A 27,899-nucleotide genomic window follows, 5' to 3' on the forward strand; every position below is an offset into this window, starting at 1 on the left:
AGTCCAAGCGCCATGTTGATTCATTCTTCGTTCTTGGTAATGTATATACACACTGATACATAGAATACACGTAGATAACCAAAAATGCCCCTGTAAAACGCCTTTGCCCTTTCCGCTCAAAGTACAGATGAATGGCAAGCCAGCCAGCAGAGTCAAATCATATGCTTCTTTGTGTAAACTCCATTCCAGTTTTTCACTTCCTGAAAGCTGCTGAAACATCTCCTTTTGTCCATTCAGCAATCACATCTCCATCATACACATCCCTGCTGATTGTCAAGATTCTGTCTCCGACTTTCTCATAATACTGCTCGCAGTTCTGTATGACTTTTGCAACTAGACTGCGACTGAGTCCTGGATCGTCGGCATCTCCAAAATGCTTCTCAACTCTCTTCTTTAGAGTCTCGATTCCACGCCTAATCTCTTTGGAGTCGTAGCCTGCAAGAATCTTTTTGAATGTTGACTTTGAATGACTTGGCATCCCCGAGATCTGTGACATGGGCTCGCCTGGTTGCCGTGAGAGCATGAGACTTTCAGTACTCTCCAAGAAATCAAGAAGCTTCCCCAACGGTCTACGGATAACAGCCCCAAGGTATAACGACATGTGCTCATGCATTTCTTGTGCCGCATTTTGCTTCCAATCCTCGAGGACCGGGTTGTTGCGGGCATCCACTTCCTCCAAATAGTGGTTCATATTCTCAATGAGAAGGATCTGATAGTTCAGAGCTTCTTTATCTTCAGGATCGGCGCCCGCAGTCTGGGCACTGGGGTTCTCTCTTGCAATGACTTTTAGAGATTCAAACATTGTTCTGTTGATTCGTGCATATGCTCGATTGACAGTGTCGCGTATTTCCAAATCATTCGCGGTGGTCAGCAGGGTTTCGAGGCTCAAAGAAAACGAAGGAAAGATGCGAATGAATGCAATGACGCCCTTTCGTTTCTTGATTTTGACCTTGGTATCTTCGATCGCACGGATTTGTTCGTCTACAAATTTAGTGAACAAACCAAGTAGCCTGGCGTGAATCTTCTGGAAAGTCCGTGCAAGATACTCTTGATTGGATTCCTCGAATTCAACAAGTTTGCGCTCTATAGCAGCAATTACACCCACTCCTTGTCTATAGACTATTAGCGTATATCAAAAGGATCGCTTGGGAGAACACGTACAGTGGGTCCGCTTGGATCGTCCAGTCCACAAGCGCTTGCATGTCAGCGGGGAAAAAGGCAAACACCTCTTCCATGGACTGGACCACAAGTCTAGCTAGATCTCGGTTTGGATCCATCACTCTGGGCCGCCTCAAATCACTCCCAAGTCGTCTATCCGGCGGCGCTGCTGCAACAGCATCTGGGAAGTCGTGTTGCTCAAGAGAAGTCACGTGGAAGAACTCAACAACAAAGTTTTGTTCCATGCTCATCGTTGGTATCATCTCATCAAGAACCCCGGCGAAAACCTCATAAGGTTGGAGACGCCCATCCGAAGACCTGTCGAGGCTGGTTTTGGGGTTACTATCGCCAATTGGAGAGCGTAGACTCTTTGCCAAGGTTTGACTTCTCTTCACAGTAAGCTTTCGGGCTGTTGTAGCAATGCCTTCGGTCTGCTTCTCGATCTGGGATGTGAACAAGATGTCACCCTCGTCACCACTAGGCTTCCTACCAACTCGCTTCCATGCAAATACTACATCCCGGAACTCATCTTGATAGAGTGGTCTGCAAATCATCTCATAGGTCTTGATCAGATCCTCCCATTCAAGTCTATCAACCTCCCTTGAAAACAGCATGAGCGGACTGTATTTCCATAGCATATTTCTGGATAAGTCATGATTTCGAGGATCGAGTTTTGCTTTGCCTGCAGCTCGAGTGAGGTTGTTCCCTTTCTCCCGTTCCAAAGCTTTCCTCGTCTCATCAACAGCAGCAGCAAATTTGACTTGGAGGAAAGGTTTGAGCCGGCGGAGAAAAATTGTAATTTCGTTGCCGTACACGTCTTTCTTTTCTTGCAGAACTCGCATGCTTCCAATTTCGCTATTGCCATATCCACCTTGCTTTCCGGAAACTGCACTGCCATCTACACTAGGTCTGGGACCAGAGAGGCTTAATGAAGGATCTATGGTTAACATGGCTTTGTACAATGTGACTAAAGACGTTTCGACTTGTTCAAGGCCACGTGGCGTCTCCAGAGATGCCTCGCGAAGACTTCCAAGCTGCTCTGAGGATATTGCAATGGTATCGAGGAGAGACTTAAGTTCGGCGTATAGGAGCTTCTGGTTAGCTGCTTGAACTTGAAGACCTTGGCCTTGCGCTTCAATGTAAGCAATATCTTCGTTGAGAGTCTAGAACAGTCAGTAATCAAGTAGAATTGCGGTATGACTGCGTGACTTACGCTGAGCTCCACATTATATAAAGTCAATAAACCATCAAGTTCATCACACTCTTCGATCGTTTTGTCGAGTCCTTTCATGACGGCTGCGACTCTCTCATCTTCGTCATCTATCCTACTCATCCACCCGCCAGCTTGAGCCTTATTAAGTTCTCGCTCAATTTCATCCTGCATCTGGTCGACATTCTTGGTCCGAATTCCTTCTCCAACCCAGCCAAATTGTTCCCAGAGGTCGACCAATTCGCTCCCTCGACCAGTCAGGATACTTGGATCAATACCCAAGGAGGCAAGTTCCTTCTGCATGGTTTCCGAGGGTGGTTTTGGCCGTCTGGGTTCTCGAATTTTCGACTGATCGATTGAAGTATTTTCTTTTACTGCCTGTATGGGGCCTTCAACACTACCAGGTCGGCGTGCCTGCGGAACAGTAATTTTTACTTCCGGGATAGAATCAGCTGGCTTACGTGGTGATAATTTCTCTACGGGTACAGCAACCACCGGCGCTTGTGGGGTAGGAGTAGGTAGTGGAGTAGGCACGGTTGGAACGTCGCCACTCATGCCGCGGACTAAAGAGGGTGCTGGTACGACGCCAGTAATCCCATCTGGGCCTTCAGTTGAAGTTTTAGCTTGCATTTCGCGAAGGCGTTCAGCCGCGCCACCAGCACGGGGTTTGAACGAGTTGAGAGCATTGGCAGTTTTGGCAGCCTTGAAGAATGAGTTTGCAATATCGCCCTTGGATTTTTTCTTGATCATAGGTCCTAGACCTGGGCGGGCCTCTTCTGCAGGTGGTTCTTCGGGTACTGGTACGGCTACAGGTGCTGGTGCTGGGGGCGGGGGCTCGATGGCAGATTCGGTCGGGCTAGCACTGGGGATGCTAGCGCTGCTCTTAATAGACGCAGTCCTGTCTGTCATGACTGGATGGTCACGAGTCGGGCTTGTTTTATTTGGTTCGTCCGATTTTGCTGGTGTGACATTTGCTGAAATGTTGTCTACCTTCCGTTCCGGTATTTGTGTCCGTTCGGGGGTTTGTATTCGCTCGGGGGGTGGTATCCGTTCAATGCTGCGTGCTGGAGGCCGCATTCCATCTCTTACAGGAGGGCGAATTTCGTCTCTTGTGTCCCTTGTTGGAGGTCGCGTTTCGTCTCTTGCTGGAATTGGCATTTTGTCTCTTGTTGGAGGTCGCATTTCATCTCTTGCTGGAATTGGCATTTTGTCCCTTGTTGGAGGTCGCATTTCGTCTCTTGCTGGAGGTTGCATTCTATCTCTTGTTGGGGGTCGCATTTCGTCTCTTACTGGAGGTCTTGTGTCATCCCTCCGCATACCGGGACTTACAAGTGGCGAAGGTATCATATTATCGTCTAGGTTTGGACCACGTTGGCGCGATGAGCTGGTGATATTTGGTATGGGAGGCCTGCGCCGTTCGGGAGGCAACGCTAAAGGTGCAGGGACGGGTGGAACGTCACCCAGGGTATCTTTATTGCTAGAAATGCTGCTCTCGGGTGTCACAGAACGTAGCGAGTTTGGGGTCATGCTACGGTCCTGGAATCTTCCTGGTCCGTTCGGCGCACCATTGAGCCCACCACGCGAACGAGGGGGTAGACCTAAGTTCTCCTCACTCCTACCAAAGGATTCTTGGCCTCCATTAGTGACAGCTATCCTCTTCAAGACTGGTTGGTTCTGCTGATTCTGCTGGTTCCGGGGGATGGCAGGGACACCGCCCTCTATGCTACCGTTGGGAGAAGTGTCAGGACGAGGTCGCGATGAAGGCCTTGATGGTGGCCTTGATGTTTGAGAAGTGAAGGAGGTCCCACTTGAAGGAGGGAGCAGCGGTGGAGGCGGACGCTGGACTGCATCGCGACTGGGTTGTTTTCGCAAAACTGGTTCTTGCGACGGTTCTCGTCTGGGTGGACGGTTCTGGGCTTGCCCATATGAAGGTCTTGCCGCTCCACCGCCAGGTTGTAGAGAAGGTGGTGGTGGTCTCGCAGCAGCAGAAACACCCAACAGCTGCTCTCGCTCACTGGGTTCAAATCCAATGAGTTCCGGTGATTTACCCCCAGTATATTTGGTGAAGATTTTGACAAGAGATGCAATGAAAAATTGCTTTTCCTTCGCGGTGTTCGCCTGCCAGTAATACGGCTTGCCTAACGATACCACGAATCCAACCCCCCCTGCCCATTGCTTCTGTTGTTCCTCTGTCATCGTAGCAGAAACGGCGCTGCTGAAAGACTTGATACCCGTCAGATCATCGAGAGCCCAGGTTTTGCCTATTGAAAAGGATCCATTGCCATTTTCCCTCGCCTTATGCATCCGAACCCGCCCAGACCTGCGCACAGCGACAATGACGAGACGGGGTTTCTTGGTGTCCTGGCTTGAATTCGGGGGAGGTGGTGAGGACGGATATGCAGCATCTTCGATGATTCTTATGTGTGTAATATACGATTCCGCAACTAGAAGACGTGTCAGCCAAAATCCGCTACATCCATACACGGGGTCCTCAAGGCCGTACGTGACCCATCATCCTCCTTCTTGCCAAAGCAACTTTCAATTATCCTCCGCTTCTCATCCTCAAAGCGTTCGGCCCTGCTCATTCCATTACTGCCGTTGACCCCGCCAGATCCATTCGTAGATGAACCCTCCATTTGGCGGAGCCACGTCGGTTCAGCGGCGTATAGTGGACGGTTTAGGTGCAGTCATCTAAACGTATGGGCGGATTGGATATTGTCCCTGGGATCGCTCCAGATTCATGGCTCGGCCGATGCGCGTGGTTGAGTTCTAGACGAGCTGGTGCCGTGTACCTTTTGAGGCGTTGATATTAACGATCATGTTCAAGCTCGCCTGAAGTCACGTCGTGGCCGTGATTGCTGTAGCGTAGAACGGTGGTCCAAGTGATCCAAGTGTGCCGGATATGCCACTTTATATTATATATTATATTAATTTAATATCTCTATCTTCAAATTACACTCTTTCCATATTGTAGAAAATGCTTATCTCCTGGTTTCCAACAGAAACTGAAATCTCGTCAATTGTCACAAATTATATCACATGTTCTCGTCCGAGGCCGAGCAAGTACTGTACTCGAGTACCAGCCAACCTTCATTTTCACCCCATCCCATGTGAGACATTTTGAAGATAACGTACCTGTAGATTCATGCCTGTCTCGTCTCAGTCTCACACAGACAAAGCAACTTCTTACCTCCGTAAACTATTATACATACGTCCAGGAAGTCCGTAAAAGCAGATGCTCAATGTTTGTCTGACTCCACAATAACCCCATACTTCACTTGAATTACCTCAATGAGAAGCTAACCAACTAAAGTACTTCAATTGTCCTTTTCAACCTGGCCATGAAATTTGACTTACTTGTCTTGTAAATAAGAAAAGAGGTGTACTTGTACTTAATAAACTTATGCTAGGCCCTTCTAGGTTAGTCAGCAGCGCATAGATCCCTGCCATTCGCTTCTCCTCTGGTGGAACTTTTTTTTTCTTGCGATAAGAAGTTCTTCAACTTTTTTAATACTCGTCCTCAACTACACCAGCGCCAATCGCAGACTTCGCGATGTCTGGAAATCCGAATATGGAGAAGATTGGGAAGCGGAAGAATGCTCCTGCCAAGAAACAGGCAGATTGGCTTTTCCCTTCCAGTAACCCTTCCAGTGATAAGCCTGCCTCGACGAGCGTACCGAAATCCCAGAATCAGGACCGATCGAAAAACAAGGAAGAGAAGCAACTGGCTAAAGATTTACTCAAACAACGAGCCGGTGGCGCGTCCTCAAAGCCTGCACCCCCCTCACAACTGGTGGGGCTCATTGGCGCTTTTCTTTCCGAAAACGAATTTGCCAGCACGACGCGAGCATTTCGAACCGAAAGTGGTAGTCGAGGACTTGCTGCGGAGGACGTTCAGAACATACCGTCGCTTAACACAATTTACAATGAATGGCTTCAGTTAAAGGTGCTGGATACTCCTGCAGACTCGAAGGCAGCCGTTGGGGAGAATGGCAAGGTCACCAAGAAGCGGAAAGACAAGCAGGCAAAGGTGGAAAAGAATAAGGCAAAGGTCCAAGAATCTAGTGGTGCCAGCGACGTGGAAATGACTGATGCACCACCAACGAAAGTTTCCGTGAAGAGGTCCCCTTCTCTCTCGTCTTCTGCCTCGTCGAGCAGCTCCGACAGCGATGCAGATGATGAGAAGGAATCTCCCACTACAAAAACTCCATCGCCAAAGCCAAAGCCTAAAGGCCTGAAACGTAAAGCAGTTTCATCCAGTAGCGAATCCTCAACTTCAGGCCCAGATTCGAGCTCCGAGGAGGAAGCTCCAAAGGTCAAAAAGGTGAAAACCAAAGCAAACTCGCCATCTTCAAGCGAGAGTTCAACATCGTCTTCTGAATCAGATTCATCCTCCGATGAAGCGAAAGTTGTCAAATCAAGCTCGTCCAAAAGCGAGTCATCTTCCTCCGACACAGGTTCAAGCTCAGATGAAGAGGGCTCAGATACGAAGAAAGTAGCACAGACATCGAGCTCCTCAGAAAGCGACTCATCTGAAAGCGAATCTGATTCTTCCTCTAACTCCATTGCCCAAAATATACCATTACCCGCCTCTGATTCTGATTCCTCTGATTCCTCGTCTGAATCTGACAGCGATTCCACATCCAGTAAGAAGGGGGCTTTGAACTCAGAAAGCAGTGCTACACTTTCTGACGGCGCTAAGAAATCGACAACTTCATCCTCCGGCTCGTCATCTGATTCTTCGTCGTCAAACGATTCCGATGAAGAGCCAAAATCGAAAAAGGTCGCCAAGAGCGTAGTCACAGTCACAGAACGAAAACTCTCACCGCCACTACCCCCCGACCCAATCATCAAGAAGCCTTTCAGAAAGACCAACGTCCCGTTCTCCCGAATCTCGTCGGATATCAAGGTTGATGAGCGCTTAGCTAGCAATGCATATGTACCCTATGACTATGCACAGAAGGCTCACGAGGATCTCATTGTGACCAAAGGAAAGGGTTTCACGAAGGAGAAGAACAAGAAGAAGAGGGGAAGCTACAGAGGTGGATATATTGACGTTGAAGGCAAGAAGGGGATCAAGTTTGAGGATTAGGCGCTCAAGAAGCGATGATTCGGCGATGTAAAAGTCTTTCAGAAGTGGCCAAACCGTAGCGAGGGGCGTTAAATGGTTATAGAGTGATACACCTTTATGCGTAGAAAATAAAATGGACGTTGTTTACCGCATCATGATTGCTGTGTTAGGAGCGAAACTAGGCATCTGGGGCATAATTTGAGATGAAAGCGCCACCACATGAGAGAGAAATCACCAGAGGTGAGTCTACAAGAGTGAAAATATGGAACCCTGACCTTTAGCAATCACTTGTGGTGTTCAGAAAGCCTGAGATGGACCCTCATTGCTAAGTCGAACCGCCATTTTCAACGGCACAGCCTCAACTAGCACGCAGTAACAGTCATGAACTCATGGAAGGTCGTCTGGAACAAGCGCGAAATGATCTCGGATACCGCAGGTCTGGTTTTGGCCTGGCGGCAGTTCCAAATAAGCACCGGCCCGGCCAAGCCTGCTGATCTGCCTTTGATACAGCCTTACGATTATTGTGCGGGTCGTACTTCGTGTTTTGAGATGACTTTTAGTTACAAGCCACTCGACGCCGGACTCAATGTCCTTGTGAGAAGGTATACCCTCGAGACCATTGCCGCCAAGATATCATGATCCTCATGACCGACAGAATACCTAGGTAGTACTTTCTTGCTTGCTTGCTGTCTGATGTTTGTTGTTTGTGATCACAAGCAGTAACAAGGCACGTGATCGAGCTATTTGGCAGGTACAGTACAAACGGTTGCATCTCATCTCTCATCCTCATGTTAAGGACATTCCCTTGTACAATCTCCTGTTTCTTACCACCACCCTTGTCTTTATGCGCTCCTTGTCGTTCGGTGACCTCGAACTCGAGATCTAAAATCAGGGGGCTGGCGTTGGCGTACTGTAGTTTAGCCAATCAACGTACGATCGCGAAGTGGCCGCGGGGCTTAGCATAATATCATCCCAAGGACCTCCAGGCTGCATCACGAAAGCATCACCGACTTACTTCCTCTATGACTTCTGGCCTTCACCGCAACTACCCGCCTCGGCTATCAGATTGGGCCTTAACGTAGGCCAATTTGTTCTAAACTTGAAGCTATTTTGCAAGCGCAGGCATCTGTGACCCTAGAGGAGGCTGAATGGAATGGGTGCTCTTTGCTCAATTGTTGATAAAGACGGTGGAGAGCCATCAGAAGGAAAGGCCCCATCGCAACTTCATTCTCAAACACCGCGACGACTTCATAAGATGTCTCACTTTAGCAAGCCTAGCACAAAATCGCAACAGAACTGGCGCGCAGCTATTCACAACCGAGATTTTGGAGATGAGACCGAATACACCAAAGCTTTGGAGCTGCTTCGGTCAGAGGAAAGAAGCAGGGCATTTGATTCCGAAGTCATCGCTCACGCCTCAAAAATCGAGAAAGAAGCTGCTGCTCTGGTTCTGAAAATAAGAGCTTTCGACTGGGACAATACGTACGGAACATCACATGACGCTCAGGGGGAACCTACCGGGAAGAGGACCCAGGGGGAGCATTTCCTAGGGAACGTCGATCTCATCAATAAAACAGAGTTGATGCAAGTCGCAAAACGGATGCCCAAGGGAGCACATCTTCACGTCCACTTCAATTCCTGTCTGCCAGCGAGATTCTTAATTCAGCAGGCGAGGGACATCGACGCTATGTATATTCGGAGTACACTCCCTCTGACAAATCCGGAGAACATGGCAGCATCAAGAATCTCATTTATGGTTATGACACCACATGAGGCTACTCACATCAAAGATCCAGCCGGAATTGAAAAGCATGTGCCTTTGGGCAATGTCTGGGATGAAAACTACGTTTGCAATACGTGGATGCCGTATCAAAAGTTCCAACAGAACTTCGATTTTGTCGACGAAAGCGGACAGACATTGAAAGGGACTATAGGGGCTGAATCTTGGCTGGAGAAAAAGATGCAAATATCAGAAAGCGAGGCATACGGAGTGCAGCAAACAGGTCGTGGGTAGGTCATATATTTTCTCAACCCCTAGTTGCATAGCTAACAAGAGAAGAATATGGGAAAGATTTAATTATCGGACCCAGATGATGAAAGGACTATTTGCCTATGAATCAGCCTTCCGCAACTACACTCGCGAGTGTATTAAAGATTTCGTTAGCGACAAAATCCAATATGCCGAAATCCGACCTAATTTTATGAGCAATAACTCGCTCAAGACTGACGATGGGAAGGGTTCTATTGGGAATGAAGGAATCATGAAAATCATCGATGAGGAGCTCAAGGCTACTATGCAAGAACTCCAGAAACGTGGCGAATATTTTGGGGGCATGAAAGTAATCTACTGCACTCCACGATCCTTCCAGAAGCCTCAGATACAAAGGGCTTTGGATGAATGTATAGATTTGAAAAATAAATACACAGGGTTGCTCTGTGGTAAGTCACTAGAATATTCCAATCCGAGAGCGCAAACTAACAGAGCTCAGGCTTCGATCTTGTTGGCCACGAGGAAATGGGCAATGAACTTCGGTATTTTGTCCCAGAATTCCTCGATTTCCGGAAGAAGTGCAAAGAGCAGAACCTTGACATCCCATTTCTCTTCCATTGCGGTGAAACTCTGGATGTTGGCTCGAAAGTGGACGGAAATCTGTTTGATGCTGTCCTTTTGAACGCTAAACGTATCGGTCACGGATACGCCATCGCGAGACATCCACTTATTATGGACATATTCAAGGAGAAAAATATCGCTATCGAGTGTTGCCCAATCTCAAATGAAGTACTAGGGCTTACTCCAGTTGCTGCGGGTCATCATCTTCCTATCTTGTTGGCAAATGATGTTCCTTGCACGGTTAACAGCGATAATGCCACATTCTACAGGTACGTTCGAAATGCACTGTCAATAAGCTCTTAGCTAACATAATCAGATCTTCATTATCCCATGACTTTTACCAAGTCATGATCGGCTCCGAATCCATGACTTTACTTGGCTGGAAACAGCTTGCTAAATGGAGTTTAGAGCACAGTTGTATGGATCCCGAGCAGTTGGCAAGCGTGACTGAGGAATGGACAAGGAGGTGGCAAGATTACTGCCAGTGGATTGTTGACGAGTATGGTCCTCGATTGCAAAATTGGGAACCACAGCCAGGCCGTCATTGAGACTTATTTGCGCGTGTACAATACTACAGAGATGCTAAGCTGGCCGCCCAAGTCACCACCACCCCGAAATTGAGCTGCCTGATTCCGAGCGAGGGGTAGCTTCATTGCAATGATTTGAATGACTTCGAATGTGCAGTCTGGAGTTCGGGCTCCTGAGAGGTGTCTAGATAAGTAGCAAAGCTTGCAAAAGCTCGCGGGGCGTTTGGAGACAGTGGAGTGGGTGGTGGCTGGTCACTTTGGATACATTGGATTTAACGAACATTAAGATTCAAAGATACCCCGTTTTACATGTTGGCTTAGCTGGAAATAAAGCAGGTGCCGTGGAGTTTTGAAATATTTGACAGGGCATTACATACATGAATGAATGATATACTAAGGATGCGAGTTTGTTTATAGTGCTATATTTATATATATCTTCTACAGTTGACTGCAACGTACTTTTGCCCTCTCTGATCTCTTTCTATCTAGCCATCGAGAGATCATGAAAGGGTTTGCACTGAATTTTCTAGAAATACGAAGTGAAGTATAGATACATAGACGCTACTGTACTGTAAGCAGCCCCGCCACTCAAATCATTCCCCGCAGTGCGGGAGGCCCTGGTGGCCCAACGGGTATTGTAGTGGCCGCAAAGCAGCCATGCCAGCAAACGGCTGTCCCCCAGCTTACAGTTGACAGCAATTTGCAACCATTGTTAATACTCCGTACCTAGGTACCTAGGCAGGTATCGAAACTCCCGGCTCGTTGCATCTGCGTCACAGCACAGCCTCATTGCAGATCGATATTGCTTCTTTACTACTGTAGTGCTGCGGCTGCCCGCCCCCAAAAACACAATCCTGACAGCAGGCATGAAAGCTTCGATGCTCTGCGAGGCTCAGCTCAGACATAATACTGTGTTTGCCTCTGATTTCTACTTATATGGGTCCGTGGATCAGGTGCTGTCTTCTGGTATATAAGCCAATTTCTCTCCGGCGTATTTGGTAGCCTTCCCAATCATCACTACCTGAAAATCAACGATAAGGTATACCAACAAGGCATTCTGAGGACTCGAACCTCTCTGCAGAGCCTGCACATTCAGACCTTGCCCATTGCTATCTCTTGCTCTTGTTCCTTTCATCTTTACAAGGCGCTAGACGGAGGTCGAGCTGATTCTGGCCTGGTCGACTGCTCTATCGATCTTGGTCGCAAGGCTGAAGATCTAACGACAGAGCCTACCTTCCGCGAAGCGTCGATATGGCCTCAAATTGGTTTCCCGTAGGCACAGATAATGGCAAAGGATGGAGACTGGACATTGTTTCCCTTTTGGCGGTGATTGGGGAGTCGTCGATGGAGGTAAGTAACAATATTTCAGTCCCCGCAGAACAGTGTCCTAACCTACCATACCAAAACAATACTCACAAGATGTCTAGGCACACTCCCAGGCGTAGGATTCCCAAAGCCTTGCAGTTCTTTTCGGTGGACTTTGCTGATAGAGATTCAACATCTAGCCTAACCTCTTCATGGACCTGCATTCTGCCTCGAATCATTCCCGCGCCCCAAGCCCTTCTGAAGCCTAGTCGACCCACTCGAATGCCCCAGCTTCCTTCACAAGTCGTAGGCGTGCACAATGGGACAGCGGTATGTATTTTCTCCAAACATTATATTTCCTTACTCGGACATATTCGAGAAAACAAATGTCTCGAGCGCTCCGAGACTTTAAAACCCATTCCTGAACTCCAAAGCCCTTCTCCATCAGGCAATACTAATGTCATGAACTTGCAGGTCCCCACCTTGAGTTATTTCCCGAATATCATTCATCCGATCGATGAACAACCCCCATTGTCGTTTGTGGTCTTCAAGATCACTCATAAGGTGAAAGGACCTGTGAATCCCCCTCCATCTAGCGCCAATACAAATCCTTTGAAAAAAGAATCAGCTTCGACCAGTATTGATAGGGGTGACTTGGGAGACTTGGGTGAGTTACTTTCTTGGAAAAATATCTTCTTCTTTGATTATCCTAGGAGTTGGTTTCAAGAGTCAAATACTCACGATATATTGATTCAATCCATGTGGAATATTGGACTCAATCCCAAACCCCACCGTGTCTGATAATGCTGACTCTGAGATCTTGACGTCCAGAAAACGGCCCTACCCCTAAGCGGCGATCTACTTTCAAGAAGCTCGAGCACACCTTCAGCACCAAGCCAACCTTCAGCACCACACCCCGGCCTCATATACCAACACGAACATATTCTCCTCTCAGCGTCCTCTCCGTTGTATCTTGCTTGCTGACAGTGGGACTTCTCATATGGGCCTTCCTAATACCTGATGGCACAGCTGTTTTGGCACTAGGTACCATCTCATTGGCATCTTCCATCGTTGGGTACGCGTCTTGGTGGTCTCCTCTTTTGACAAAGCGGATCTTCAAGGCTATAGTCCCCCCGGGTGATGTGGTCATTCGAACCAGGGAAGGAGCATTCATTTTGGTCAAGTGCAATGAAGACGTGGCCCGAGAGCTCTATACTGGAACCGAGGAATGCAATTACAAGGTATCGACTCAGGTCTACCGTTTTCTCGTTGGGCTGGGCACCTTTCTACTGATGGTTTCTGTGGTCCTCTTGGGCAACTGTAACTTCACCATGCAAGCCGCTATTGGTGTAAGCTATATAGTACTCAATGGTGCCTTTTGGTTAATATCCCTTTTGAACAAAGGCAAATTTTGGGACCTATCTGCCTACTTGGTTGAAAATATTACGCCGCTTGATGCGAAGAATGCAGACAAAGATTCAACCGATACTTTTGAGGGCAAGCCTAGCTTCACTCGGACGATGTGGTATGCTATTAGAGAGACGAAGAGAATTGACTGGGTCAAGAAGAGCGGTGCTGCGCCGACAACACCGCAGTGGGACAAATGGCTTAACTTGGCGGAGCAGGAAGCACGGAAGGATAATCGAAAATGGAATGCTGTTGAACAGCGGGAGAAAATTGTAGGCCAGCTGGATTCGGTCAGCAGAGACGATGCGGTGCTGGTTGATAATGCCGAACAGCATGTCCCTGCCCTTCAGGTGGACCTGCCTGCTACGAGGTAAATGTAGGTCAGGGTGTTGTTATTGATTATGATACCCATGCTAGGATCTGTCGGAGTTACATATGATGTCTTTGATTTGTATTGGCCTATCGTATTGAATTGAATATTTTGTCTGTTGAGTTGTATCTATTATTCATTAGACACCGCTAGCATTTGTGTGCAATTTATCAAAGATCATTGGAAAATAACCAGAGCACAAATGTATTGCTATGAAATACGTCGGCACCATCTTAGTTGATAGGAAGATTTCAGAGAACTGTTCTGTTAGAAGTCCTCATTTGCAGATGCAAGCTGAGTTTGAGATTCGAAAAAGTTTCACCATAAACCAGAATCTCGAAGGTTACAGATCAAGTCTCATATAAGAGGTGAGTTCTATTGTGTCTGTCTTGCAAAGAGTAGCTCCAACCTATACGCGATCTCTTTCAAGTCCCGCAGTGCTATCTTGAAAGCTGAGGTGTAACACATGAAGCTGTTATCTCTTGAGAGCTCTATTCAGTGTCTTGATCAGAATGATATCGCTCAGCCTTCTTTCTTGCCTGTTGCTCCTGCTGGAATTTTGTCATAACTTCTGGCCGGCCCATGAAGGAGAAATACCAGGTGTTTCGCGTATGGCTCAACCTACACCTCGAACCCCAAATGCGCAAACGATTGTGCAGCCAGTAATCAGTGTCAGAGTCTCCTGTCTTTGGCTGCGAGATATCCATGCAGTCGAGACACAAACCCTCCCAGTAACTCATAAGGTCACTCCTCGTCTTCCTGATATTCGCTCCGCTAAGCTGGTTTTGGCAGAGATAGCATGCGCCTTTTGGAATCGAGCATTTCCAGTGGAGAAAGCCGATGCTGTCAGTCACATCCTTGTTCGACTTGTGGTGCTGGTGTTGGAGTGGCCAGATTTCCGTTCTCTTGACGCCTTCGAGATACGCTGCGATGCACTTCTCGTGCACATCGCATTTGAGACGGCAGAAATCGTTGAGTGGTTCGAAGAGACCAGCGATGATCTTGCCTCTCATGCTTCCCCGTACAGCATTCAGTTGTTCTGATACCCACAAGTCAATTTATGATGTCCTTAAAGCTGAGACTTCCCCGGGACTGGGAAAAGGAAACAAGAATACGTACGGATAACCCGTCCTTCGCAACGAAGATGACGAAAGCGTGTGGGATTGAGCTCCTCAATGTGAATCGCTACCTCGTTAGCCAGTCGCTTCGTAACATACGCAAAAGCGCCAGCATGTTCGAGCGCCTGACACGGAAACAACAGCGCCCTCAAATCATCCGTCTCGAGACTCTTCTTGTCCAACTTCGTCCAATACGTCTCGAACCACGCATTCAGCTTCTCCAGATGGAACAGATACTTGCGGCTCAACTCGATCGCGTGCCAGATCTGCTCGACGGGTATGAGGTACGAGTCTTCAACCAAGGTGCCGTGGAAGACACGCAGCCAGAGCTCCATGCTTGCAACACTGTCGTCTTTGAGCGTGACTTCGTTGCTGTTGGCTTCTTGGAAACTGCCGTTCAGAAGCCGCTTCCAGTAATCGTTGCCGGCGACGTCGAGCAGGGTCTGGCGGGAGACTTTGAAGCATGCTGTGCGGAGTGGTGGGTGTCCGCCATTGGCGTTGTATGTTGCGTAGTCGTATTCTACGATGTTGAGGATGAGATCGCCGGCGGGGTCGATCTCTTCGAACGATTGGGTCTGTGGGATGTTAGAAGGTTTGATGGAGTGGTAGGGGGCGAACTTACCTGGAAGCTAGCCATTGTTCGTTGCGTCGTGTCAGAATGAAGCAAGCTTGTGGTTGTTTATTTTTGCACTTGAAGTTGAAAAGAAAAAGAGGTGAAGAAGATTGAGTGAATTTTGGTTCCCTTATTAGGACACTTTTTCCCTCTACGGAGAGTCCGTCTCGGGTAGAAAGACATGATAATGGCTAATGGAAAATTGTACCTTCGTTTATTATGTTCGGACTTGCTTCGTGTGAATCAACCACGCTATCACTTCAAGAATGCAGGTGTTTTAGATACTGCTAGGCAGTCTAAGTTTAGCCAAGCTAAAGGAAAGGCGTAATGTTTTCTAATTCTCAAAAAAAAAAAAAAAGTTTTCAATGTCCTGTATATTTGAGACTTTGAGATGGTGATTATAAATGATTGGAAAGAAGGAGACAAGATCGACTTGTTTTATGCTTCTTATAGACTTTACATGAAATCAGTATACGATTTGTTTAAAGTCGGCCGTGACGTGGTCCATCTTCTATTCAACATACCAGTGTTTCGTTTGTCACCATGGTCTCCCCCTTTGATGTGTTCCGGTTCATTCGTGAAGCTAATGGATTCATGAATCTGACTAGTTTGTTCGTGAATGCGCTAAGATTCATGCATGAACTAGTTTATATGTGAATCTCAGCGCGTTCCGTATGAATGAACTAGGATATTCATGAATCCATTAGCTTCACGAATGAACCGGAACAGATGTCGCTTACACCGACCACTTTGCCTCCCCATCTTACTATTCGCTTTTAACATTAAGTTGCTTCTAACAGCCTGCACCTCGCAGGCCTCATATAGGTATGTAGGCTGTACTAGCGTGGCACTAAGGGCCCTGTGAGTGAGCCTGAAAATATTATAGAGGCCAGAATATTATCGACTTGGCACAGACACTTATTACTGACTGTAAAGACGAGCAGAGGCAACATATATTCCGTTCAATCATCTTCTAACGAGTCCCTTTCATGTTCAACAAAATTATTCCATGCCCGTTCCCTTCGCCAAAACACCGTCCCAAGTCATACATTCATGATTACCAAGCAGCGGCATCTCTATCAAACCTTACTAACTCTTTCCCCGCATCTTCCACATCTTTCTTTGCCTTCATCCGCATATAGAAAATCGGACAGTCCTTACTGCTGCAGATAACTTCACAATGCATACTTCCCTGACACCTCTGACACTGCGTCCACAGCCTGCTGAATCTGACTTCCAGATCCGAGACTTTATTCAAGGTTTTGGTATACAGCTCACCAATTCGAGGAGCACAGTTCGAGCATACGGCTCCACCAGTCTCATCTTTGCCTACGAGAGGCTTTTTGCAGCCCATGCATGTGAAGGTCTTCTTCGTGAACTTCATCAGGCCACCGATACTGGGCGCGGCGACAGAGATGGAACGCGTATGGTCACCAGCTAACAGCGAGTTGGCTTTTGTCTCCCCGAGGATGGGCTCGAAGATTCTGCCCAAGGGTTTCGAGAGTTGATTGTCGAGGTAATATTTCGTGTCTATCGGTATATTGTTTTCAAGGACGAAAATTGGATCTTCCGAACGTTCGAAGTTCTTGGCGCCTGCAGAACCTTTAACGATCACATATGCTACTCGATCGCCAAGAGTTGGCGCCGAGCCGGCATCACGCTTCCTCATCCTTTCAGCAAGCTCAACATGGGCTTGCTTCGCGGTGTAATCTGCCTTGGCGAGAGCCTTGGTGATGACCAATTTGGACATATCGATCTTGTTCTGAAGAAGGTCCGAGATGGTGTCTTTGACATAGCTATGCAATATTAGTGGGTTTCGTTGAAGGATGGGGTAAAGCTTACTCTTGAGCACCTTGCACATCTCGATCCATCAATATCATCCTCAGAACAGTCTCAATGACGTTCTGCACCAACCGACAATTGTCTCTTCGAACTGTTTCAATACCTTTAGTGTCCATTTTGTCGTACTTATCAGGGTTTGTCCAATACAGTCCAGCGTATCGCTTCTTGTTAATCAGAAGGTACGGGAAATAGACCTTTTCGAATTCCAGCTTGATAGGTTTGATGAATTTCGAGGATACATATGCCGCCGCTTCTTCACCCAATTTCATAGCTTCTGCCAGATCTTTGACGCCAAACTTTACCATGACAGAATCAGTATCACCATAGATGACCTGTGCATCATGGGAATAGCCATTTGCAATCGTGTACTTCGCTTGGACTTCCTCTTTGGTCTTCTCAATCATCTGTCGGCCATAACTTGTGGTACTACTGGCGATGGGTAAGCAGGGAAGCTTTCCCACGGTCGCACCAGTTAGACCGTAGACACTGTTGGCGCTGATCTTCAATGCGAGTTGTCGCCCATTCAGCACGGCTTTTTTGAATGGATCAGTCTCCTTTGCAAGTTCCCGCTTAGCCTGCTTTCTGGCAGTGAGCAATTCATCAAGAATTTGCGACAAAAGACCTTTGCGTTGCTTAACAGTACAGAACATGTCTCCATTTGGCGTGACGATGTAATCTTCATCCTTCACCAAATTTAAAGCGTTGATTGTTTGTTTCTTAAGAAGGGTTGTGTAGCATAGGTTATGAGCTTGGATGATACTAGGGTATAGAGAAGCGAAATCAAGTGTAGCAATGGGCACATTGTAGTATCCTCTCGTAGGTTCAATGACCGTAGCACCTTCATACTGTTCGTCGGAAGGGTCTGTTCTTAGATTTGGAATGACCAACTTCTGCTCAAGCGCTTTTCGGAACAATTGGCTAACGAACTTGACTTGTTGACCACGAGCGAGAAGATAGTTGAATGGGACACCTGTGACTCTTGCCATTTCCGTATAGTTTTCGAGGCAAGACAGTTTGTCCATCAATCGTTGAGGCAGGTAGGCGTCTTTCAAACAGTAAACTGCCAATCTTCGCCGAGACTCTGGAGTTCCATTGAAAAGCTCGGTAATCATAGTGTGGTGCACATCTTCCTTCTGCTCACCAAGAAATTGTGCACAAACGGAATTGAGGGTATAACTTCGTAACTGGTGATCTCGTTGGACTAGTTGCAGCAGATCCAACTGTAACCGACCGTTCGTATTCGTTGCCTTGGTATCCCGATTACCCATCTGCTTGCTGCTGAGATTTGTCTCTTTGGATACAGATCTAACATTGGGTAGGCGAGTCCAAATATCAAACTGCTTTTGCTTGAGATGCTTTGCCCTGTCGAGTAGATACGGAAAATCGAAATTGCAGATATTGTAACCAATTATGATATCCGGATCTACTTCTTCCATGAAATCCCTCCATTTCATGAGCATGTTTTCTTCGCGCTCAAACTCGAAAACCTGCGTGTTGACGATTTTACTTGTTGTGTCAAGACAGAAAACATTGCGTACAAATGGCTTTTTTTCTCCGTACCTCGTCACGATGTTCGCGATTTGGATGACTGGGTCTTGGTTAGGTTCGGGGAAAACTCCTTTACGGCCAGCGCACTCTATGTCGAAGGAGAGTATTCGAAGTGGTGCCATCTTGGCCCATTCTCCCTCAGGCTTATGCGCTATCAGATCACGGTATGAGACCTCGGCTTCGATTTGGCAATTCGAGTGTCGAAGGTGTGGATCAATCATTTTGTATTGTTTGGGGGGAACTTCAACCCATGACATGCCGAATATCTGTTGAAATTAGCCAAGGTCACATATCTATGTTGCTGAGGAGAGTCACCTTGCAATCGATCATGACCCGAAGAACATATTGGATCATGTCGAAAGTTTCAACACGACCCTTTAGGTCGACCTGCCACATTCCCTTCCAATTGGCTCTACCCTCCTCAATCGTCCCACGGACTTTACTTATGAATTTTGGGTCCGTTACAGTTATTTTTATATATGGGTTTTGCTGGTTCCCGCTGAAATGGTAAAGATTCTCACGAAGAACTATCCGGATGGAATGAATTGCAGGCTGATGTTGCGCCACTTGTGACTCGAGGTAGATCTTGAAACCGTCACAGTCATGAGGACTGAATGATATCGGGGCCGGAATGTAGAGGTAGTGAAGAAAGTCTGTGACATGGAGCATTACAGAATGGCCGGTCTACAAAATCATGTTAGTATTGTGGCAACATCACTAGAAGCGTAACTCACCTCTGTAACACCGAACAATTTGACAGCAGCTCTTCCATGTAGTGTGCCCTCCTCTGCTTCAATTTGCTGGAAGCATAGCTTGTCGACACTGGGGTTGAAATCCGCCAGACTAGGTCGTGCCCATTGCTGATCCTTTTCCGAATTGTTTTTCTTCAGGCCAGCCATGTCCTGTGTCATCTTTTCCAGCACTTCGGATTCGAAGTGACTGGGCTGGCTAGAGCCCGGTTTGCCCTTTGGCCCATTCTGAGAGCTCTTGAATCTAACGGCTGGGGAAGAGACAGGTTCGAGTTTCCTCTTTTTGGCGGATGCGGGTGTCCCAGGGATGTTGCGTCGTGTATTTGTGGCTTCACCTAGAATTCGTTTCTGGGGAAGTTGGGAGGGCGCCATGGTGGTCATCAGGCAGCTTGAGTTGCAGAGTTGGGAGACTTTTGACCGATTCTGAATGTTCTAAACACTCGTAGGTCTGGCGAAGCGGGTTTGAAGGGTCTCGCGTTAATGACGCGAGAACGCGATACGCGATTAATTACAGGATCACATGATATATGCTTATATAGGCAAAGGTGATTTCAATATCTCCCAGCATGCAACTGCAACTTCCTCTATCGATTCATAGCAAATGAATGCATTGCAAACATTAATGTGTCAACTCATCGCCCCAAGTTGCCCCTCATTCCCCAAAGCAGAATAACAAGCTGGGAGCTCCACTTTACACCAGGATTCTATGCGCGCCGAATCTTCTGCGTTAAAGAACACACAATCAACTTAAAGTTTATACTTGCATAGCCAAAAAGTGTAACACTGACCGCAATCATTATGCGTGAGGTTTAGTTAAAGTTGGCCTGATAGGAAAGACCGCGAGTCTTTATTGCTTCCTATTCGTGATAATAATATGAAATCGATAAAGCGCGAATTAAAAGAGTCTACATGAGCTTACCTGTTTTCTCTCTCGATACCATTTTCCTCTGCAATATCTTTACTTTCAAGTGCGACATATTCTCAAAAAAGCCTTTTGAGAAAGTCAGATTCTCAATACACCTACGGCGCTTCGACAACGCGCTGTGAGGCTTAGAGAAATATCAGTGTTTCATTAACCCTCAGGTTCCTTTATGGCCACTCGTCAATAACAGCAGCCCTTCTTCATTGATACATCAACCATAGTTAGCGTACTACCTAGTAGTTGATGTACAACCAAAAGTCTTTATGATACGTGGATATAGTATTGTACAGCCCTGCTGAATAAGTAGTTAAGAGATATACCGAAATAGTATACATGAAATGTTCGGTCTACCGGTCATGAAGCTCCTATAATTGTACAGATGACGCGTATCGGGATTTTGCATTTCTTTTTTTGCCATTCTTTAATTACTTTTTGCATATTGTTTTACCACTCTCCTATCGTCAATTCTTTGGCTCGCTCCGCCCCAAAAGCATCTAGCATAATAGACCTGCTGACCAGATCTTGAGGAATGTTTCCTGGTATTGGTTTGGTCATTTAAAGCGACGCATATCACTCTGCTTTCAACCTTTTCCCTCCAGCTTTGTCTGGAGTCTTTGATGAACATTTATTCTATTGTCGACCTTCTTGTACAGCCTATCTGTTTCTCTTCTTGCTGTATAGCTGATTATAACTTGAGTCTATTGTCGTGTCGGATGGAAGAGCGCGAGTTAGGAGACACAGGTAAGGTATGGAGGGTTGTTACTTGGCCAAGAGTTAGCGGACTACCTTTATAAAATAAACCATGGTGAGCGATTAGCTTATACTCTTGTATGGCTCGGAAGCCTGAGGTTATCAGTATGGCTCCTGCGCAATATTTTCATATAGGTTATTACTTATAACTCAGGTCACGCCGGTGGGAGATAGTGCATGATACTCCGTACATGCTATGAGACACGAATAGTGATTGGTTGGTGAACAGGGCTACCGGAGACAATAAAGGGGTTGGCTAACACTGCTGGGGGCTCAGGGCTGACGTATGGACCCCACTGGACAGGGGGCCGGACTGAAAAAACATGCGAGTCGATCCACTGAAGATCCACCAGTCCCCCCCGGAGCTTGGCAGAGCACAGCCTAATTTCTCACCCACCAACTCCAAGTACCGTGACCGTGCCGTGCATCAAAGGTCCTGAAGGATTGAAACTAATTTGTAAACAATACAATAAGTCCAAGACAGCAGAGCCTCGAGAAACCAAGATCTGTTATTATTGAAGCTGTATATTGTTCTTGGTTGATTTTATTCTTGTGATTCATTCTGCGTCGTCTGTCACGACTCGACACGTAAATCTCGGCTGAAACCTGTACCTGAAAATAGACCCAAACCAAATCACGAAGCCTCTCAAAGCCAGAGCCAGCCTCAACTCGGCAGTGCCCAGGCCAAACTCCACCACAGCCCAAAGCTATTACGACGCTGTCACCGTATTCGAGCCTCTCGAGAAGATTCGTTCGTTAATCCGAAGCTCGACACTACATATTGAAAGCGCTCCCAATACGCTTTTCACTCCCTTTCTGCTGTTACGACTCCGTGAATCACCGCCCGGATATCTCAGACTTGTTTATTTAGGGAGGAGCATCAGATTAAATCAACAACGCCATCATCATTATGGCAGCCAACGACTACTATAATCCTTCTTTACACCACGAGGATAGGCATACGCCTCAACCTCAGTACCAGAACTACAATTCCCCACAAGCACCACCCTCGACATCTCTACCTCCATATACATCGCAACCTCCATCACGACCGCAAACCGCGAGACCACCAGAGATATCACCAGTGTCACCTTTCGAGGCACCCTTCGACGACCATGTATACCCTATGGGTGGAACGGCACAGCGGTACGGCAACGACAGTCAGAGTACATTAGGGGCAGATTCAAGATACTATGGGCAAGGAGGCGGAGGGCATATGGATTCGACGAATTCATTTAGAGACGATATCCCACTACGAGACCACACAGCTCTTCCCGCGCAAGGTGCCAGTACAGACCATGTCTACGACGCAGGAGATCCGGGAGCGCCTAGTCATTTAAATAACCAAAATTCGAACCAATACAACCAACAATACCCCGTTGAGGAAGGAAGAGCGAATCGAAAGAGTGGTTTGAATTTCCTGAAGAAGAAAGGAAGAATTCCGTTCGTTGTCTACACATTTACACTCGTTCAAGTTATCGTTTTCATTGTAGAGATTGTGAAGAATGGTATGTTTCTCGAGAAGGCTATCGAAGGCTTATAGTACTAACCTCCATTAGCTCAACTTACAGGATCACCCATCGAAATCCACCCCTCTTTCAACCCTATGATCGGACCATCGCCTTTTGTTTTAATCAATATGGGAGCTCGGTATATGCCTTGTATGCACAATGTTCACGGAGTGCAGGACGCTTCCGAATCCTTCACATGGCCCTGCCCTAATTCGACAACGAATAGTGGTGACTGTTCCCTGAGTCAACTTTGTGGATTTAGTGGCGTGCCCGAACCCAATTATTCGTCTGGATCTTTCAATCAAAAGCCAGAGCCTGATCAATGGTTCCGTTTCATAATCCCTATGTTCATGCACGCCGGAATCATCCATATCGGCTTCAACATGTTGTTGCAAATGACGCTAGGTCGAGAGATAGAAATTCTCATTGGGCCGATTAGATTCTTCTTGGTCTACGTCGCAAGTGGTATATTCGGGTTCGTCTTGGGTGGTAATTTTGCAGCTCCTGGAATTGCGTCGACTGGTGCTTCGGGCGCTTTGTTTGGTATCCTGGCCCTAACGCTTCTGGATCTTCTTTACAATTGGAGTGACCGAAAATCTCCATGGGTGGATCTTGCGTTCATCTTGCTTGACGTTGTTATATCATTTGTGCTAGGTCTATTGCCTGGTCTCGACAATTTCTCCCATATCGGTGGATTTTTAATGGGCCTGGTGCTCGGAGTTTGCCTTCTACGTTCTCCTGCGTCTTTACAAAAACGGATTGGCCAGGACCCTCCATATACACCTGTGAACCAGTCGAAGGCAGATGGCGATCGAGATAATACAGGAGTTGTCGGGTTTGCAAAGGCACCGATGGGATTCTTCAAGGGCCGGAAGCCGGCATGGTGGGCTTGGTGGCTTGTTCGAGTTGCGATGTTGGTTTTCGTGCTTGTCGTCTTTATTCTCTTGCTCAATAACTTCTACATCTACAAGAAGACATGTGGATGGTGCAAGTACTTGAGTTGCTTGGTAAGTTATTTCCGCCCCATGTAAGACCATCTGCTAATGATATTAGCCTATAAAAAATTGGTGCGATGTTGGCAACATTTCGTTGACGACCTCGAATACTACGAGTAAGCGGAGTGTTTTTGATACTTGGGAAGCCATGGCGAAGTTATATGAAGCGTAATGAAGCGTAATGAAGACTTTTGATGTGTGGTTATAGACTAGGTGACGGCTTGAGACAGAAGGATTTTAAGGGCTGCATAGCGATGGAGTCAAAATGCACTTTGAACAGGAATACTAAATGGTAGTTATCTATAGACACCAAATATACCAATTTAATTTAATCCAATCTCGATCTATGAGAATGCTTGGAAGTTATATATTCCAATACTTGCGAGTGTATTTGTGCTGTAGTGCAGGCACTTTCTAGTCTCCAACCAACATAACTTTCATTTATAATACACCGCCAAAGGTCGAATATCCATGCATAAATTTCTTTAATCACGAAGTCCAGCAACTTTTAATTCAATTTTCATAGGTCAATGCATGTTTCATAATTGACCTCAGCCTTCTTTGTAAAACTCCCCAGCCTCGCGCTAACGAGCGCATCTTTGAAATAATTTTCTTACATCCAATCCAGCCTCTTGCTATGCGCAACCCAGCTTTCTTCAAGAAACCGAAGGCAAATTTCTGCCTCCAATTCCCGCAACATTAGTTCAAGATGGGAAAAGGCAAAGGAAAAGCCGTCAAGCGCGCCGAAAAAACAGCCGTCAAAACCGCGAAAAAAGACGCAAAACGCGCAGCTCGAGGTTCGTCCTTTCTCCCTGTTCAAAGCTTTCCCCTCTAACCAAAATTACGAATAGAATCGACAGCCCTTACAGGAATCACGAAACCTACACCCAAAGGCCCTTCTCTCAAAGCCATCAAAAAGCGCGCACTCAAAGAGAAGAATACAAACGCTCCAGGCCCAGCATCCTTTCCCATTCCCACCGGACACCCCAAACCATTCACCAAGTCCCCACAACATGCCAAATGGCCTGCGCTATTCAAGAAGAGTTTAGGTGTTACGGAGGCGCATATCAGGAAGTTGGATCGGGTTATGCAGAGTATGAAGTCCGAGATGGTGGAGATGGGGGAGCAGGAGAGGTTAGAGTGGGAGTTGGGGGCGAGGGGAAATTGGAGGCGGATTTGTGGAATGATGGATCGCGCGAGAGAGATTCTGGCGCAGGAGAGGGAGGCGGCGAAGGGGATTCTGCCTGCGAAATACCTACGTGACAAGAAGGGCTTGGGTGTTGCAGGCACGAATTTCGAGCCCTTGGGTCCCAAGCTTGCGGAGAGGGCGGAGGCGTTGGGATTCAATGACCAGGAGCCTGAACAGAACGGCGCGAAGATCGATAGTGAGGGGGATAGTGAGATGGAGGATGTCTCGAGCTCAAGCAGCGACAGCGACAGCGACAGCGATAGCGATAGCGAAGACTCGGATCTGTCTGTGGATAGCAGCGACTTGGACTCAAGTTCAGACAGCGAGGTGGAAAACGAGAATCAGGAGCCTGTGAATAACGGCAGGAAAACTTCCATTTCGGACAAGGAAGAAGAGACCACGACCGAGAAAAAGGCTGTTCCTGTTGTGGAACCGAACCCATACTTCGTTGTTGACACGGAACCTATGCCTTTGAAAGGCCTGGAGAAGCCCTCACTATCAACCTTGAAGAAAAGCAAGAAGCGATCGGAGGAGGGTGGGGTTGGCGAGACCAAAAAGAGCAAGAAGGCCAAAAAGGAGAAAGTTGTCGAAGAAACTGTTCGGTCGGAGCCAGAACTTAAAGCCGAAGAGCCAGCAGCCCAGAACGGCGAGAAGCGCAAGAAGCGAAGTAGAGACGAGGACGCCGAAGCCAAGAAGAGCAAGAAGTCTAAGAATGAAGCGGTCGTCACATCTGAGTCGGAACCAGCTACAGAGCCACCGAAGAAGTCCAAAAAACGCTCACACCCAGACGCCGATACCGATTCCAAGAAATCCAAGAAACACAAATCCACCACCGTCGTAGAAGTCACCGAGCAGGAAGCACCGGCCTCCAATGTTGATTTCGCTGAAGTCCAAAGGAAGCTTCAAGCAGAAGTCGACGCAGGAATTGCAGCCAAAGAAGCTGAATTGGCAGCTGAGAAGGCGAAGAAGAAGCGGAGACGGAGTAGTGGAGAGGGTGGTGATGAGAGTGTGAAGAAGGTTCGGAAGGGAAAGAGTACATAATACCATGAGCTTTATAAGGGCGGAGTACGTACGATATTGCATTGTTGGTGTCTAAAATAAATACAAATAGTCTATACAATTCCTTGTCTACCAGTTCTCAGTTGTGATATTAAGTCCCAGGGAGCTTTCAGAAAACATGCGCTAAATCTCCCGAACATTTAAAAGGGGCTCGCTTAAAACTCCCAGGAAGATTAGAACGATCCAAGGAAAAGCTGAAGCGTCTATCTTCTTTCATGTTTCGAGAGCGTACGTACGTATGATATTGTGTGAGACTACTTGTAGATCGTTGAAAATCCAAGCATAGCTCTATCTCTTACGGCGCTGTCCTGGGATTCAGCTCAAAGCATCGAAGAAAGAGCGAGGTGCTAACATTTAGGCAAACAATCAAAAAGACGCTTCGACGGGAGGGGCATTAAAGGTAGTATGAAGCTGGGCTGTTAATAGTTATTATTTGCAGTCCATGAGATATGACCAATTTTTACAACATAATAAATACAAGGGCGGACAAAACTAGTGCCTATAACTCCTTGCCTAAGTCAAGCATAGCTTGATGATTTGCAGACTAGAGTCTCCTTAGTATGCCAATATATACAATACTTCGAACAATACTTCCTTCCCCCTCCCAACCTAACAACTGACTATGCCACTCCGAATGAGTAGAGTTTAGTGAGTAGCTGATCCAGCATTGCTAAACGCTGCCGCTCGTGGTTGTCTTCGTGGGTCTTCAGCCGTCCGTCTCGTTGCTTTTCTTACAAGTTCCATTATACAAAGTCATAGAGTGTCCCATATACTCTTGTCATCGTTTCCCATCTTTCTTCTCTTCGTCGATATTCTCATCCTCATCAGCATCCGATGTCTTCTTCCTCCAATTCCACACCTCCCAAACCTGATCCATAATCAGATCCCCATAGCCTCGCCCCTCCTCAGCCGCTTCTTTCTCTCTCTTATCCCGCTCCACCTTCCACTGCGCCCTTCCAGCCTCGTCTTGTGTCCTCCTTAATTCCTCCAACACACTACTTTTACCCCCTTCAATATTCATATTTATCTTCCCCACTAATGCCTCTCTATCCTGATCCATCTGCTTCTGTTGGAACTTCTGCCTTTCCTCCTTCTTCCTTAACGAGTTCTCCTTCAGCTGCTCAGCGGCTTCATGTACTCGTACGACAAGACTGCGCCCCGTGTAATCTTGTGCCAGCTGGTTGCCGCCGAGGAGAGTGGTGGAAAGGAGGGTAAATGTGTAGAAGTCTAGTTTTCGTGGTGGGAGGAGGATGAGCGCGGGGCAGATGATAACAGTTGCTATGGCGAGGTTATGGTTGAGCTTTGCGTAGTCGATAGACGACGGAGGCTGTGGTGTTGTAGTTGACATTTTGCTGTTTCATAGGGGATGTGGTGGCTCCAGGAAGAAGCTTGAGATTTGTTATTATCGGACCATCTTATTGAAATTCGAATTCGTCAGTCATTGCAGCGAGAGATATTGGAGCTTGACTTTTGAAATTATTTTGAGGCCAATGTTAATCAATGACAGATTGATGGAACAATGATGATCCGGTCCGGCTGGTTTGCATCAAGCCCCGCCCCGCTATATACGCTAGTTACGTGCACCTCCTAGGCATATATAGAAACTATCTAATATAAGTATAGATAGATCTTTATTCGGTGAATATCTATTAGAAGAAAGTTATATACATTGAAAAATTGTTAAAGTTTAATACATTTCTAAAAAGATAATCTAATTAGTAGGATCGTAGCGACGTATACTTTTTAACTATCCAATAGGTTTAGATAACGACATTTAACAACAAAATCTCTAAAATTTGTCAGCGTGCCAGAGTGGTTAATGGGTATGACTCGAATATTCTCTTATCCAGAAGATAGATATCATATGACTTCGGTCGCGTAGGTTCAAATCCTGCCGCTGACGTGCAAAGTATAATTTTTGTCTTTTACCCTTTTTTGAACCTT

At 46.9% G+C, this 27,899-nt stretch overlaps 8 protein-coding genes and 1 non-coding gene across 9 annotated transcripts; 5 read left to right on the plus strand and 4 right to left on the minus strand.

Moving 5' to 3' along the window:
* Positions 1-193: 193 nt before the first annotated feature.
* Positions 194-5,004, minus strand: EXOC1 (Exocyst complex component; the record flags this gene model as incomplete). The annotated part of the gene is made up of 4 exons (XM_031146846.1): positions 194-1,112; positions 1,162-2,321; positions 2,372-4,812; positions 4,872-5,004. 4 exons carry the CDS (start codon positions 5,002-5,004, stop codon positions 194-196), a joined length of 4,653 nt encoding a protein of 1,550 aa, XP_031008159.1.
* Positions 5,005-5,921: 917 nt separating this feature from the next.
* NOLC1 (Nucleolar and coiled-body phosphoprotein) lies at positions 5,922-7,460 on the plus strand (the record flags this gene model as incomplete). Its single annotated transcript, XM_031146847.1, has 1 exon — positions 5,922-7,460. One exon carries the CDS (start codon positions 5,922-5,924, stop codon positions 7,458-7,460), a length of 1,539 nt encoding a protein of 512 aa, XP_031008235.1.
* Positions 7,461-8,592: 1,132 nt separating this feature from the next.
* On the plus strand, positions 8,593-10,598 carry ada2a_2 (Adenosine deaminase; the record flags this gene model as incomplete). Its single annotated transcript, XM_031146848.1, has 4 exons — positions 8,593-9,449; positions 9,499-9,878; positions 9,929-10,319; positions 10,367-10,598. The coding sequence occupies 4 exons, from the start codon at positions 8,593-8,595 to the stop codon at positions 10,596-10,598; spliced, it is 1,860 nt and encodes a 619-aa protein (XP_031008234.1).
* A 1,230-nt stretch (positions 10,599-11,828) lies between these two features.
* On the plus strand, positions 11,829-13,663 carry LHYA1_G001870 (uncharacterized protein; the record flags this gene model as incomplete). The annotated part of the gene is made up of 5 exons (XM_031146849.1): positions 11,829-11,927; positions 12,005-12,018; positions 12,083-12,212; positions 12,357-12,549; positions 12,714-13,663. 5 exons carry the CDS (start codon positions 11,829-11,831, stop codon positions 13,661-13,663), a joined length of 1,386 nt encoding a protein of 461 aa, XP_031008219.1.
* Positions 13,664-14,150: 487 nt separating this feature from the next.
* On the minus strand, positions 14,151-15,414 carry LHYA1_G001871 (uncharacterized protein; the record flags this gene model as incomplete). Its single annotated transcript, XM_031146850.1, has 3 exons — positions 14,151-14,698; positions 14,779-15,352; positions 15,400-15,414. The coding sequence occupies 3 exons, from the start codon at positions 15,412-15,414 to the stop codon at positions 14,151-14,153; spliced, it is 1,137 nt and encodes a 378-aa protein (XP_031008220.1).
* Positions 15,415-16,447: 1,033 nt separating this feature from the next.
* Positions 16,448-19,901, minus strand: pol3 (DNA polymerase delta catalytic subunit; the record flags this gene model as incomplete). The annotated part of the gene is made up of 4 exons (XM_031146851.1): positions 16,448-17,186; positions 17,233-19,046; positions 19,096-19,464; positions 19,515-19,901. The coding sequence occupies 4 exons, from the start codon at positions 19,899-19,901 to the stop codon at positions 16,448-16,450; spliced, it is 3,309 nt and encodes a 1,102-aa protein (XP_031008218.1).
* Positions 19,902-22,111: 2,210 nt separating this feature from the next.
* On the plus strand, positions 22,112-23,879 carry LHYA1_G001873 (putative rhomboid protein; the record flags this gene model as incomplete). The annotated part of the gene is made up of 3 exons (XM_031146852.1): positions 22,112-22,709; positions 22,761-23,719; positions 23,766-23,879. 3 exons carry the CDS (start codon positions 22,112-22,114, stop codon positions 23,877-23,879), a joined length of 1,671 nt encoding a protein of 556 aa, XP_031008179.1.
* A 2,854-nt stretch (positions 23,880-26,733) lies between these two features.
* LHYA1_G001874 (uncharacterized protein) lies at positions 26,734-27,303 on the minus strand (the record flags this gene model as incomplete). Its single annotated transcript, XM_031146853.1, has 1 exon — positions 26,734-27,303. The coding sequence occupies one exon, from the start codon at positions 27,301-27,303 to the stop codon at positions 26,734-26,736; it is 570 nt and encodes a 189-aa protein (XP_031008178.1).
* A 450-nt stretch (positions 27,304-27,753) lies between these two features.
* LHYA1_G001875 lies at positions 27,754-27,858 on the plus strand. The gene has a single exon. It is a non-coding gene; the product is annotated as a tRNA-Ser (tRNA).
* The last annotated feature ends 41 nt before the right edge of the window (positions 27,859-27,899 follow it).

Source organism: Lachnellula hyalina, assembly GCF_007821495.1.
Source record: "Lachnellula hyalina strain CBS 185.66 chromosome Unknown contig00018, whole genome shotgun sequence".
NCBI classification, from domain to species: domain Eukaryota; kingdom Fungi; phylum Ascomycota; class Leotiomycetes; order Helotiales; family Lachnaceae; genus Lachnellula; species Lachnellula hyalina.